The sequence below is a fragment of the Mastigoproctus giganteus genome, chromosome 1, assembly GCF_048544385.1.
Source record: "Mastigoproctus giganteus isolate SK-2022 chromosome 1, ASM4854438v1, whole genome shotgun sequence".
Taxonomy (NCBI): Eukaryota; Metazoa; Arthropoda; class Arachnida; order Uropygi; family Thelyphonidae; genus Mastigoproctus; species Mastigoproctus giganteus.
Window position 1 is genome coordinate 36,400,377 of NC_143575.1, and position 15,944 is coordinate 36,416,320.

At 36.0% G+C, this 15,944-nt stretch overlaps 1 protein-coding gene across 1 annotated transcript in view; it reads right to left on the reverse strand.

Annotated features, from left to right (window-relative positions):
- Positions 1–3,162: 3,162 nt before the first annotated feature.
- The window catches only part of LOC150090706 (ras-related protein M-Ras-like), an 83,620-nt gene continuing 70,838 nt past the window's right edge, over positions 3,163–15,944 (reverse strand). Inside the window, exon 5 of the mRNA XM_090379511.1 lies at positions 3,163–3,621. Within this exon, the coding sequence (XP_090235637.1) occupies positions 3,546–3,621 (76 nt within the window). The 3' untranslated portion in view covers positions 3,163–3,545. The remainder of the gene's footprint in view (positions 3,622–15,944) is intronic.

Genomic DNA, 15,944 nt, shown 5'->3' on the forward strand with positions numbered 1-15,944 from the left:
TAATCCAGTGTGCCACATTATGGAACATTATTCAGGTGGCACACCAAACCACACCTCCAGAATGTTTTACAAACTAACAAAATGTATTCCACATCAAACTTAGGGTGAGCAGGACACATTAGCAGCATACGGAACCCTATGCATTTGTAGGCATACATAGGTGCATGCAGGAATTGGAACTGGTTGCAAACTTAACTGAAATACTGGCTAGCAAGAAGCAGCTAATACATGTTACCGATCTAGTAATTTGTTAATTATTAAGTAATTAACACAATGTAAGTAGATATAGCAGATTATTAATGTGACTGATATGAAAAGACCTTTATATTCATATTTCTTATATTATTACTTTTTATTTTTTTTATACACTATCGTGATTGTTAGTATCAAATCATGCATAACCTGTTACATGTAATCAGACCATGCCAACTGAATAACCATTAACATGGCTGGCGCACGCACACACACAAGGCACATTTTAACTTTGAGCCTCTTTGCTTTATCTTCTCTCCCTATGGCAATACACTTGGCTATAATTCTGTTAGAAGCTCAGAGTGACTCTTTGTTAATGAAAAAAAATAGCAATTTAACCAAAAAGAATAATATACAAAGCCTCAAGGCTTCCTTTTTATTAATTACATACTGAATCTATATATTCTTGTACTTATTTAAAAATACATTAAAATTATTAAAAATAACTAACTGTTGCAAATCAAATTAGCATATTAAATTAATCCAAATATGATTTCAGCATACAATTTTCACTCGTATATCAAGATATAAGAAAACATTCAAGTTAACAAGTTTAATGGCTACTAAAAACATCCATATTTCAAATGGAAGAATATTTTCATGAATAACAATTTTTACTCTTACACAAAAAAAAAAAAAATATTCACACACACAGACTACACACAATGCAAAAAATTAATCATGATCAAATCTTATTACAACATCATGGAAGGTAACACACATTGTGTATGTACAAGGACTGTTCCAAAAATACACTGACTGGCAACACTGCTTCATTGCTATGGAAACAAGTGACGAGTTTGCAGTCTAGGAATGTGGCCCCACCACCTTTTCTTAGTTAGTTTGTGTAAGCATATCACGTAGTATTCATTTTTGTGTTCATTATAACAGTTTATGTGAAGTGCATTTTATGATGAGGGATCAGAAAGATATTTTGTTAATTATTAGACAAAGAATCGCGATTGAATTTTGTGTAAAGTTAGGCAAAAGTGGTCAGAATACGTTAGAGATGATTCAAGAAGCATATGGTGAAGAAGCCTTGGGCAGAACAGCCTATTTAAATGGTGGAAGCATTTTAAAGATGGACTTTATGCTAGATGAACAAAGAAGCGGGCGTCCGTCAACCTCGGTAAATGATGAAAACATTGAGGAAGCCGAAGCGTTATTGAAAGAAAATAGACGTTTATCATTTTCATCGATATTGTGATCTGGCAGTTCAGTTGAATGTTGGTGTATGTAGTAAGATGTCATGAAATTGTAAAGATGCACCTTAACATGTCATGTTTGAGCAAGATGGGTACCACGCAACCTTACCGCAGAACAAAAAGAATGGCGCATTGAACTTTGTCAAGCCTTTATTGGCGAAGTGGAAGAAGAGCCCGACTTTTTTAATAAAATATTCACATGTGACAAGTCCTGGATTAAACAATTTGATCCCGAGTCTAAACAGCAGTCAGGCATGTGGAAACACCACAATTCATCACCTCCAAAAAAATTGATCTTGATTTTGTTTTTTGATGCCCCCGGAATAATACTGCAGCACTGGGTTCCCGAGAAACAAACTATAAATGGAGAATATTATGCTAACACGTTGCAAGTTCACCTCAAAGGAGAAATTTGCAAAAAAAGACCGGAACTGCTTAATCAAGAATGGTTCCTTCTTCAAGATAATGCTAGGCCACACATGTTGCACAACCAGCAATGCAAGCTTTAGCGAAAATTGGTGGTCAATCACTAGACCACCCTCCATACAGCCCAGACCTTGCACCATGCGATTTCTGGGCTTTCCTGAGCCTAAAAAAAGCTATGAGAGGAAAAAAATTCAACACAAATGAAGTTAAATCTGCCACATCTGCTATTCCGCAACGCCTTTCAGAAAATTGGCTGCAGCATGTGTATAGAATGTGAAGGATGCTATTTCAAAAAGGAGACCTATACCAACCTCCCAAATGACTCAGAGCAATGATTTCGATCTGCGTATTTTCGGAACAGCCCTCGTATAAATTTGAATTCTTTTAATATAAAAATGATCAGCTTCTCTTATTTATTAACATATTAAGGCAGGAACCAATTCCATGAATCTGACTCTCTTTAAAAAAAAAATTAAAAAAAAAAAAAAAATAAGTTTCCTACTAAAAACTCTTTACTCAAATAATCAGAGACATCGAGTTTAAGCATCTCAATAACTTTTTTATGCTGATGGCTACAGTAAAGTAAAACAATCCAATTACAATAACAGGTAATGACAGAGGGAGTCACTGTTTCTTTTTTTTTCATATAAGCAGTTTCTTTCTTGAATGAAATGGTGAGTAAGAACATTAATTTTCACACTATTACAACTACAGATTTATTTCTAAATAGTTATAGCTATGATTTTGCATTTCCATTACAAGATATTAATTTACATCTACAGAGATATATCACAATACAAAAATTTTAAAATACAAGCTACATATAGTTAAAAAAATTGCAGATGTATATACTTTTATAAACTGCACATGATAAATAAATGTTAAATAAATTTTAACCAGTTCTATTGCAACTCTTTTAATATATTCAATCAACTTTCTAATGTATAAGTGGTACCTTTTTATTTTTACCAATTATATGGAATAAAAAGGTATTGCACATATATAAAAATATGAAATTTTACTCTTCATTTTTAACTGTTCAAATATCCTAAATAGCAAGTAAAACAAAGCAATAGAAAACTAAATATAAAGAAATTTAACTATTTAAAAACATGTAAAAACTCATCCAAACCTTACTGGCAAACATTTAAGAATGTGTATACACATTTGCACACACACACACACACACACACACACACACACATATATATACATAAAAGATGATCACTTTTTTTCCTTAGTGTCTCAAATACACTAATGAATATTAAGAAATATAAACTTATTATCTTCTTATGTTACTTATCACATAAATTGCACCCTTTTTGAAATATCACACAAATTTCAAGACTGTTAGCAACACTACCTTTAGTATTCTAAAGCCGGGTACTTCACATCAGGAAACTATAAATACTCCGAGGAAGAAATATTTCTGGATTGGAAAAAGAATGTGGTAGCCTACAGATGTGATGCAAAAACTGAGCAATACACTGAAAACATCAATGAGTAAATTACTCTCATCCACTCTTGTCTGTTGAATAAGAATGTTCCTTGTATGTGTAAACAGTGTGCAAATTTTATTACTTGAAAGCATCCTTCTACCTTGCTATACACACACATTGTTATCACTGTAAAGAAAGACCTATACTATATACTTCTGTTCTGCTAGAGAATTATGCATCGGCGATTTTTCTTCCACCATTCTCGCCGTCTTTGCTTATCTGCTGGAGGTGGCTGATTTCTGCAAGAAAATAGTCTGTTATATAATACATAAATATTTTTATATAATCTACTTTATAAATAATTTCATTTTATATAATGTTAGGACTTCAAAATTAAAAATACAAAAACTTCTTTATACAACTGATCTGATGCCAAATGCAGTCACTTTCTTTTCAAAACTTTTCACAGAAAATTCTTATACATATCTACTTGTTTTTTTTTTTGTTTTTGGAATATATCATTTGCAATGTATTACAAAATGAACAGGATCAACTAGGAATAAACAGGATCAGGCTAGGAATAAATTAGAAATACAACTGTCTAAACTGACTTCAACTTAATCTGCCATAACCTTGCTCTCATGTATACATTAAAAAAAAAGTTAAAAAAAAAAAAAAAAAGATGGAATTTGGCAGTCAGCATCCTGCATTTTACTTCACTTTTTTGCATCATCTATACTCAACATAATGCACTTATGGTCCCATTTTACAAAAATTTTTCTTAGTATGAAACTAAGTCACATAAAGCAAACTATTACTGTATATAATATTAAAATTGTTTCTAATTTCTTGCATCCAATTCTTGTGACCACATCATAATACAGTAAACCCTCGATTTAACGGACTAATAGGAGAGAAGGGATGCCTGTTAATGCCGAAAGTCCATTAAATAAAATGTAACCTGGGGGGGCAGCATTTTTTATTGTTCTTAATGTAAAAAAAAGCTTTAATACAATATACAGTACTGTACAATATAAAATTATGTTGCAATTTGGCCTTTGATTTATGGATATCAGAAACTGTTTTTTTATGCTGTAAATTTCTGGATTGTGACATTCCTTGAGGAGTGATTGTCCACGTTCATGACAAGGGTTGGATGGATCAGGATGGGATGAAGATCTGGTTTGAGAAAGTTTGGAGCAGGAGACCAGGTGGGCTCTTACACAAACCTGCCATATTGGTGCTTGATCAGTTCAGGGCACACATAACAAAAAACACAAAGAAGATTGCTGCAGAGCAAAAACAGAACTTGCCATCATACCTGGAGGCTTGACATCCCAGCTCCAACCATTTGATGTCTGCCATGGGAGATGAATGGAACCAATGGATGAAGTCTTCTGGGGACAATTTGACACCAGCAGGAAGAGTGAAGAAACCAACTATAGGAGAAGTTTGTACCTGGGTGAAAAAATCCTGGGATAATACCAAGATTGAGATCGTTGTTAAGTCATTCAAAAAGTGTGGCATTTCAAATGCCATAGATGGAACTGAGGACAAGGCAATATATGAAGACAGTGATTCGTTGTATGAATTTTATGATGAATAAAACTTGAGTTCAATAACTTTATGTAATACATTTTTTTTCAAATTTCGGGCCCCAAAATTAAGGTGCGTCTTATACATGGGGAAATACAGTACATTTTTTCAAAATGTAAATGTTAACAAACCAAAACTAAACCCACCAGCAATAATAGACTAGAATCGAAGGCAACTGTCAAACTATGTTAAAATATATCCAAGACTAAACTTCTTTATACGTGACTGGGTTATTTCGGTTACGAACCATGCTCACAAGAAGTAAAGTGACGTATTTAACAATATCCACTCTCTTATAAATCAAATTGAGTTTAAAATTTGTGTACCATGACAAGATTATTTTTGTTAACCAATGTGAATATTGCTGTTCACACATGCGCGTAAAGGTCCACGAGTCCGAAATGGTGTATGTCTCCGTACATTTATAGAATTGGAGTTTAACTTCATTTCAGGTGTTTTGGCTATTAAGAGTTTTGTGTATTCATTCTGTATATTAATTACTTAGCCTTGTTATAAAGAAAAATGGGTTCTGCTGGATGGCGTGAAAGGAAAGTTCAGAAGCTTGCCCTTTTTGCCCTCACAGATGCCTGGTGTTGTTGTAATCGCATCGAAAGATAATTTTGGGTAGAACCAATGTAAAAGGAGTCGCATTCCCCACAAGCAAGGTTATAGACTATATCGGTTTGCTCCATGTTAGAGACTGAAGTTGTCTTTCTCACCCTCAATATTGTCTGGAGTTTATTTATCAGTTGTGCAACTATTTTATAATGTGTTTTTAAAAATGTTAATGAACTGTTCATACCATTGTTGTACAAATGGAACTTTAATAAAATATTTATGTGTAGTGCTCTTACTAAGTTGAACCGATTTTGATTTTTGTTTTGCCTGTCGTTGAATAAATAGTAGTAGTAGTGGCATGTGATGCAAGAAAGCAAGTGTATGAGCTTACGCAGCATCAGCCAAAAAAAAAAAAAAAAAACCACCATTCCCTCCAAATGCCTGTCCAGTTCCTCCTTAAATTTATTCAACCTATCAACTTCCACAACGACAGATGGAAGTTTGTTCCAGCAATTAACCACCCACTGACTAAAGGCAAATTTCTGCACATCTATTCTACATCTGTCCTTTCTTAATTTGAATTTATGCCCCCTTAGGTTCGTAATCTGAACAAGTGGAAGGATCCCATCAGAATTCAGCATGCTCAACCCATTCAAGGCCTTATACACCTCAATCAGATCGCCGCGCAGGTGCCTAGTCTCCAGCCACTGCAATTTGCAGAACTTCAGCCTCTCTTGGTAAGAGGATCCCTTCATTCCCCTCACCAATCTTGTTGCCCTTCTCTGTACATGCTCAAGTAAATCTACATCCTTCCTAAAATGAGGTCTCCAAACCTGTAGGCAGTACTCAAGGCGTGGCCTGACCATTGCCTTATACAGAGGGACAATCACCTCCTTTTCCCTGCTAGCAAAATTCCTATATATCATTGACAAAACCCCATGACCTGCCCTAGCAGCCTGTCTGCATTGCTCAGAAAACTTCATATCTGACTGCACAATTACACCCAGGTCTTTTTCATTTTCTACCGCCTTAAGTGTAGTACCACACAGTTGGTACGTTTCTCTGGGGTTACTTCTACCCATATGCAGTACTTTGCATTTGTCAAGGTTAAACTTCAGTTGCCACTTCTTAGCCCATCTACCCAAATTATCTAGATCCTGTTGCAGTAGCACACTGCCATTACTGTCATTAACAACCCTGCCAACCTTTGTGTCATCTTCAAACTTCGACATTAAGCCTGATATACCTTCATCAATATCATTGATAAATATACAAAACAACAGTGGACCCAACACCGAACCCTGTGGGACTCCACTAATAACATTAGTCCATGAAGAGCAGCACCCATTGATTACCACCCTCTGTCTTCTTCCACTTAACCATCCTTTTATCCATTGTAGCAACTTACCCTTAATACCATTCTGCTCCAATTTGTACAATAGTCTTTCATGCGCAACAGTGTCAAAAGCTTTCCTGAAATCCAAATACATGATATCAAAATTATTTTTTGCATCCAGTTCCTTTGTAACCATATCATAATATCCTATCAAATTTGTCAGACAAGACTTTCCCTTAACAAACCCATGCTGTGTCTGAATTATTGCTGCAGTCTTGTCTAGATGATCCTGCAATGCATCTTTAACCAATGACTCCATTATTTTACCCGGAACAGAAGATAAACTAACTGGTCTGTAATTACTCGTGTCACCCTTCAATCCCCCTTTGTGAATTGGGGATACATTTGCACATCTCCAGTCCATGGGAAGCTCTCATAATTATGGCTAAGGGTTTGCTTAGTTGCTTTGCCGCCTCCTTTAATATAACTGGATAGATCCCATCCACCCCAGGTGCTTTTGTTATGTTTAACTTCAACAATTTCTCCTCCACTTTGCTCTTAGTTATTACAAAATCATTAAATATCCTGCTACAATTTGATAACCTTCTGCCATTTTCAAACCTTAATAATTCCTCATGTGTGAATGTAGATGCAAAATACTCATTCAGTACCAAGTGGACCAATCAGATTCATCCCCTTCCTTTTAGAGTTTATATAAGTAAAGAAATCCTTGCTGTTTTTCTTAGCATCTTTTGCAAGGATTTCTCGTAATCTGCCTTCGCCTGCCTAACCTCCTTTGTGACGTGATTACAGACTAGCTCATATCTGCCGTAGGCTTCTAAGTCGCTTGATAATTTATATGCAGCCCATGAATTTTTCTTCCCTGTTAAGAGTCTCATTAGTTCATTAGATAACCATTTAGGCCTAAACCTTGAACAATTTTTCTTAATAGGTATGAAACTTTTAGTAGCATCCACAATTAATTCCTTGAATGCTTCCCAGTTACAATTTACAGTTGGTAACATCGTCAGTTGATCCCACTGTACAGAATTTAAAAACTTTCTGAGACCACTGTACTCACCTTTACGGATAAATTCCTGGATAAATTTGATGTGAGCATTGGGTGAAGAAATTTCATATAAAAAGGTATGAGAAGTTATCATAAATGCAAACAATATTAATGTTATATTTGTCTTAATTTCTGGAGAGTAGCATACGGAAGTGTTTTACATATCATACCGAGGTAAATTTTCTTATTCTTCTACAAATATTGAAATCGATATAATGTATTGAGCATCATAGTTCTGATTTTTTACTATCAAATCCATATTAGATAATGAAATCTTCTTAGATGATCTTGTGGTTATCCCAAGTATTATAGATTTAGGAAATAAAGATTTAATTTTTTTGAAACACCTCCTGTTGTTATACCAATATACCTATTGGAATGCTTCCAATTTTTGAAGTTTTGCCTTACAAGTTGCATCTCAGAAATGCATAGCGTTCACACATGCATAAATCAGGAGTTCACTGTATAAAATGGTTTCTATTTATTCACTGACAAAAAATAGCAATATCTGCCCATGTCTTAGTTTGAATTTTCAAACACAAATGTTTCATAAAAAATTATTACTAATAAGTATTGTAATTTATTCAAGGGGTCACATACACTGATATTCTGTAAGGAAAAATTTAAAAAAACCAAACACTGTTTCAGCAATTAAAAAAATTAATGGGGCCAGCCAAGGCCTGCACCATTTTGATTGCTGCAATTAGGGGATACTACTGTGGCCTGATTAAAATTACATACTGCAGAAAATTTGAATGCCAAGGAATTTGGATAAACATTTTATATTAGTTCCTTCCATTCCTATTACATTTTGAAGAAGGTATGTGGACAATGTATTCTTGATTACCAAAGAAAGAGTTGTTGGTCTGCTAGGTAACAAGTTCCTGCCACACATCCAGTTTATATGTAAATCTGAAGGTGACAGGGCTCTCAGATATTTAGATGTGCTTGTTTATTGAACTGATTTGTGAGCACGTGCTGCATTTTAAGCGAGATCGCCATGTGTCCGAAGCATATCCTTGGAACAAAGCGTTTAACGTTTCTTCACCTTCTAGTAATACAGAAATTTCCGAAGAACAACTAATAAAAATAATAAATTCACTACCTGACAAGTCCACCATAGGAATTGGCACAATACCTCTTTTTAGTCTAAAAATTGCTTCTTATTTCATCAGCAAAGAGCTCATTCAACTCTACAACAAAGTACTCAAAGTTGCACAGGTGCCTTCAAGCTGGTTATCATACAGACTTGTGGCAGTTCCGAAAAAGCCTCGTGCGAAAAGACCAGCTGACTTCAGGCCAATATCAATTGACTCTCCCTTCCTGAAATGCCTCGAGAAGTGCATCTATAATGATGTAGCACTCGCAATCTTTGTGCATAGGCCCGAACATACCTATTATGCCATGCCTAATAGATCTACTGTAACCTGTCTACAGTCATTATCACAGAAAATACTTCGCGCCTGGAATGACAGCGAAGATCTTCACACCATTTTTCTGGACATGAAATCTGCTTTCGACTCAGTCCAAATAACACCCCTTCTTGCCTTACTTGAGAGATTCTACGGGATATCCGGAAATATGCTCGAGATCCTCAATAATTTGCTATCTAGGAGAATGCTTCACTTCAAAGGCGATGGCATTACAGTCACAAAAGGCGTCGAAGTAGGGATCCCACAAGGTGGTTCTCTCTCAGCCTTGTTATTTGCAGAAATATTCATTCCACTAATGGATCAAATTCCAGCTTTCCTATCGTATGCTGATGATATTGTTTGCTACTTGCCATGCAAACGCCATGTTGGTGATTCACAAGAAAGACAAACCGCCTCTGAATCTTTAAATAGCTACCTAAATACATTCTGTAAGTATGCTAAATTTTTTGGCTTGTCAGTAAATCCAGAGAACTCAAACTATCTCATCTTTATGCCAAGTCGGATGACTTCTACTGTTACTGCATCTTCTCTACTTCCAGAATTGGCAGGAAATGTTCTGACTCCCACAGACAGTGTCAAATTCCTAGGAGTAATCCTTGATGCCAACCTCACCTATAAAAAACAAATCCAAGCTCAGTATTCCAAAGCCCTGAGAGTGTTCTGGGGAATGAAAATTGATCTGTGCAAAATGCACAATAAGCAAATAATCAAGAAATACCTTGCAACTTACTTCTGTAGTGTACTCTCCTATGCTGTGGAAGTTTGGTCGGCGGCGGCACCACCCACCAGACTCAGGAAACTATGGGGGCCTCGAATACTGGGTGCTGAAGTGAGCCAACTTGTAGTCGCACCAGATCTACACAACATCAAAATCTACTCTCTGCTGCAACCTGCAATATACGGCCATAGTCCACAGAGCCCATGTGCTAAAAATAAAATCATTCCTTCGTCTGTGCTCAGCTAAGCAGGATCGCATCAACATCTGGAACACGGTTGGTTGGCATTTGCCAGGCAGACATCTACTACGTCTGTGCTCAAGGCTCCAGCGGTTACAGAATTTCAAGAGACACTTACCTAATGTGACTCTGGACACACTCAACTCGCTCAACATCGACCTGTGGACTATAGACAAGGCATATCGCGATGGCATCTTGCTGTTTGTAAAGGACATTTATGCAAGTGCCGATCTTAGTTAGTCAACTGATATCATTTCATGTTCTGCTCAACTTGTAGTCCTTTTTCGCTGTAATTACTACTTCATTTTTATATTTTGATTATCATCTTTGCTTTGATCTATTAATTATTATTTAGTTATTATTATTATTTATTTATAATTTTTTTAAAACCAAATCACTTGTATAAACAACAAATTGTAAGATTCCTCTGGCTTTCTGTGTAAGGAATGACTATTGTATAAAATTTATGTTAATAAAGAATCTTATTATTATTATTATTTGTGCCTTCCAACATCAAAACCTGTGTGTGTGGACCAATTCTGCTTATATTAGTTCGGTGCATGCTGTCACACATAACACTAGCATGACTAAGGCATCACTTTCATATGGCAGGGTTTAACTAAAACACTTCAGATGACAGGTGTACAGAAATTACAAGTTACAGTGCCATTTACAGTATACTCTTGCTAATTCAATACTGGATTATTAGAAGTGTGATGTATTTCAAAGTTGCTACCATTCCCTGAACAATATTAGGCTGTGAATTTTAGTATGGATCATTTGAAATACATCTAAAATGAAATTCAGTCTGAATTGGGTCTGGAAACTTACTAATAGACTGTTTAAATTAAAAAGATTGCTAAGGCATCTCCCTAGCCAGGTGGGAAGGAGCAGCAGTGTGTAGCACACGCTTCTTGATTAGACCGGGGTTCGAGCCTGTCACCACCAAATACGGAAGATGCGGAAAGGTCAGGGAATGACCACCGCATATCCCCGGAGCAATATGGCCTTAGTTGCTAATGCTCTTAAAAACCAAATAACAAACAAACAAACAAAAAGATTGCTGAAACCTTACCAGTAAACATTACAGTAATAAAAATTTGCCAGAATTTGCAAAATTTAGCATTGTTATACATCATATGGCACCCTTTAAATTTTATATTTCTACTTGTCTCCCAAAGAAGTGCATGCAAAATCAGAGCATTCATATAACTGTAACTTGCATTATGAATACACATGTAATCCAATTTGTTTACACCATGGTAAGAAAACAAAAAATAAAAAAATAATAAATAAAAAATACATTGATTACCACTAACAATATAAAGCATGTAATTTCTCAACACAGGTACTGTGCATCTTCAAGAAGCTGAATGTTCATGCTCAATTTGAAAATAATATGAAGATATTTGAAGGAAATTTGATCATAATGTTAAAACAAACGCTGTGTTGTTTATTATGCATAACTGCACATACCTTTTAAACACAGAGAGAATGCATCCATATTTTGGGATATTTGCTGTTTACTACTTGCAATCCATGAAAAAAAAACATAGTATCATGCGATATGTAAATTTCCTATAGGGTGATCAGGATATGTGAATTATACAAATTAGTAATCTATCTATCCATGCACCTATTAGTACTGTTATATCTGCCAGACTACCCAGAAACTTCAGCATTAGCATTAGCATATGATGCAAGAAAGCAAGCTTGTACAGCACCAGCCAAAAAAAAAAAAAAAAAAAAAGCTTCCCATTTCACCTATCCATTCAGTCCAAAAGTGTGTCCAGTTCTTCCTTGAATCTATTTAAGCTATCAACTTCCACAATAACAGTTGGAAGTTTGTTCCAGCAATCTGCAACTGTTTTTCCTCAATTCGAATTTATGCAACCTCAAGTACATAATCTAAACAAAAGGAAGAATCTCATCAGCACTGAGCTTGCTCAAACCATTTAAAGCCTTATACACATCAATCAGATCACCTCGCAGGTGCCTAGTCTCCAGACGCTACAATTTGCAGAACTTAACCCTTTCTAGGTAAGAGCACCCCCATTGTTCTCCTCATCAATGTCGCTGCCCTTCTCTGTACTTGTTCCAGCAACTCTACATCCTTCCTAAAATGAGATATTCAGACCTGTATGCAGTACTCAAGATGCAGTCTAACCATGTCCTTGTACAAACAGATAATCACCTCCTTTTCCCTGCTAGCAAAGTTCCTGTAGATCATTGACAAAACCCCATGAGCTGCTCCAGCAGCCCGTCTACACTGCTCTGAAAACTTCATATCTGACTACACAATTACCCCCAGGTCTTTTTCATTCTCCACTTCCCCAAGTGTAGTACTGCACAATTGGCATGTTGTTCTGGTGTTACTACTACCAATATGCAGTACTTTGCATTTGTCAATGTTAAACTTCAGTTGCCACCTCTGGGCCCATCTGCCCAACTTTTCTAGAACCTGTTGCAGCAGCATACCATCATTACTGTCATTAACAACCCTGCCAACCTTTGTATTGCAAGTAAACTTGGACATTAAGCTTAATATACCTTCATTAATATCACTGATAAGTACAGAAAAGAACTATAATCCTATCATTGAACCCTGGGTGACTATACTAATAACATTAGTCCACAAAGAACAGTGTCCATTGATTACCACTCTGTTTTCTCCCACTCAACTATACCTTTAATCCATAACAGCAACTTGTCCTTAAATGCCATACTGCTCCAAATTTGTACAGCAGTCTTCCATGTGCAATGGTATCAAAAGTTTTCCCGAAAGCCAAATATATAATACAGGTCGACCGTCACTAATCCGGCAGTGTTGGGACCTGTGGGGTGCCGGATTAGCGAGTTTGCTGGATAACTGGTGGTTATTTTAGCACATACAGTTTACCTAACAGCTAACCACCTCATCCTACCTTTAACATTGACTGCCAAGCTAGTTTAAGAAAAAATTCCCCAGGGGCTAAAAAATATTTAGCAAATAATTTGATTAGTAATTCTAAAATAAATATTGTAATGTCAGTGTTGTCTTTTTTCACTTAAAATATCAAAAAAATAAATAAATAAGTTTTTTTTGTGTCGCATATATGTGGCCGACGTGGCCCAGTAGGTTACTTTATTTCTTGAGAAACCGTGTCGGCCACATACGTGTGACGCTATTACAGCATACATATGAAGGTCATTTTTGATTAGTTTACTGCATGCATGCGAGCACTGCAATAAAACTAATTGTGATAAAATAAACTTTCAAATGTTGCAATAAGTTTGTCAGTATTGTTAGAGATTTTGTGAAAACAAGTTCATTAGCACACTGTATTATCCATAATACAGTGTTGTGTTTTTCTGCAAGTTTGTATAAGTGTGTTGTAAAAAAAAAAAAAAAAAAAAATCTAAAAAGGAATGGCTGAAAGAAAATTACTAAAATAAGAGGAACTGAGAGAAATTTCTGGAATTTACAACTAAGCAGAGTTAAACTTCTCACATACAACACCACAAGAGGCACTTCCTCTATGCATTGGAACCATGGCTGGGGCTAAATGTGAGCAGGTTATAATAATAAATGCAGAAAAACAAGTAGGAATGGCTTGCCAATGTTTACAAGTTCGTGCCAACAGCTGATGCTGCAACCAAAGCCACCAAAAGAGCAGCAGCAGGTTGGTGCACCGACTCAGGAAATTTGAAATTATGTTCACGGAAATTATGTCTGAATTAGCGGTGGAACCGGATTACTGGTGGTCAACCTGTATCAAAATTACTTTTTGCATCCAGTTCCTTTGACCACATCGTAGTATCCAATCAAATTGGCAAGGCCAATTTCCCCTTAACAAATCCATGAACTATAACTGCAGTGCTTCTTTAACCAGCGATTCCATTATTTTCCCTGGAACAGAAGTTAAACCAACAGGTCTGCAATTATTAGTGTCACCCTTTGGGAATTGAGGATACATTTTCACATCTCCAGTCCGTAGGTCCCTTCCCTGAATCCAAGAATGCTCTCATAATTATGGCTAAGGGTTTGCTTACTTCCTTTGCCACCTCCCTTAATATAACTGGATAGATCCCATCCACCCCAGGTGCTAGCTTTCTTATGTTTAACTTCAACAATTTCTCCTCCAATTTCCTCTCACTTATTACAGAATCATTTAACTTTCTGTTAGAATTTAATAAACTTCTGGCCTCCTCTTCCCTACAGAATTCCTCAAGTGTAAATGTAGATGCAAAATACTCATTCAGTTTTTTAGCTACTTGAGCAGGATCAACATTCGAACTATCGATATCAAGTAGACCAATCTGATTCAGCCTCTTTCTTCTAGAATTTACATAAGTAAAGTCTTTGCTGTTTTTCTTTGTATCCTTTGACAAAGACTTCTTGTAATCTGATGCCTCAATAGCATCAACAAATATTCTTGCACCCTTTCTATTTATCTATATCTTATCCCTGTAGAAGCAGTCTCTCCTGTTAACAAGCACAGATCACGTCGAGAAAAGTTCTTCCCCAATGAGCCTTGCACAATCTCTCCAGGGCCAAATTGATTGACAAGGCTCTCATCATAAACTCCCTCCTATCGTATTTGGGCAGAACTGCAGACACTTTCAAATATGACCCTAACTTGCAACTTTTTTCCAACATTGCTCTGTACTTGCAATAAATCTGCATATCTCCTACTCTTAATATCATTAGTGCCAATGTGTACAACAATATCACCTTTTGTGCCCTTAAAAGATGATATCTGCTCTACAGCTTCATCAACTTTTGTCCCTGGCAGATATACTCTGCTCCTGTTCCACCTATACTTTTTGTACAATATACAGTCAGTCCTCGTATAGCACAATAGTTGTGTTCCTAGAAACCCTCGTGCAATGCAAAATCGTGCAATATAAACAACAGGCCCTATGGAAAAAATAGGGTGAGGTGCCGGCCACCCAAAATTGAACACACATTTGAAACCAAAACATAACCAAACACAATAAATAATCGTAATAAAATACTTACGTATTTTATTACAATTAGCAATATTTTATTACGTAATAGTCGTAATAAAATATTTACGTATTTTATTACGACTATTATGTAATAAAATATTTACGTATTTTATTATGACTATTACGTAATAAAATATTGCTAATGCTTTTGCTTCTATCGTAAGCAAACTTGTACTTTGTTTGATTTTCTATCCAAACAGATGACAGCCGTTCCATCTTTTCCAATTCTTTGTGTCTTAATCTAATGGATTTTAATTACACTTTGAGTTGTTCCTGCTATGAAAGTTGTTTTTATTTTCTCTGCATTCTTTCTAATTCTCGGCGTTGCCTCATTTAGGTCTGTAGCACGTGCAATATCACATGGTCTTTCATTTCGCTCAAAGCGTTTCACAATTTCATATTTTTTCTCTATCGACAGAGGCGGATTGGCCATAAGCCTTACCTGGGAAACCTCAATGGGCCGGTGTGATTTTGGCCATAAACCATAGTATGAGGCCACTACAAATTTTCCCGGGTGAGAATTTTTGACCTAGTCCGCCTCTGTTTATTGATATTGCTTTTCTTTTTCTCTCTGAATCTTCAGTGTCTTCACCAGGACGCTTTCTTTTCACACCTTTTAAGTATTTTACTCATTTTCAGGGAATAAAGCACAATTACAAAACGAGGAGGCACGCTTGATACA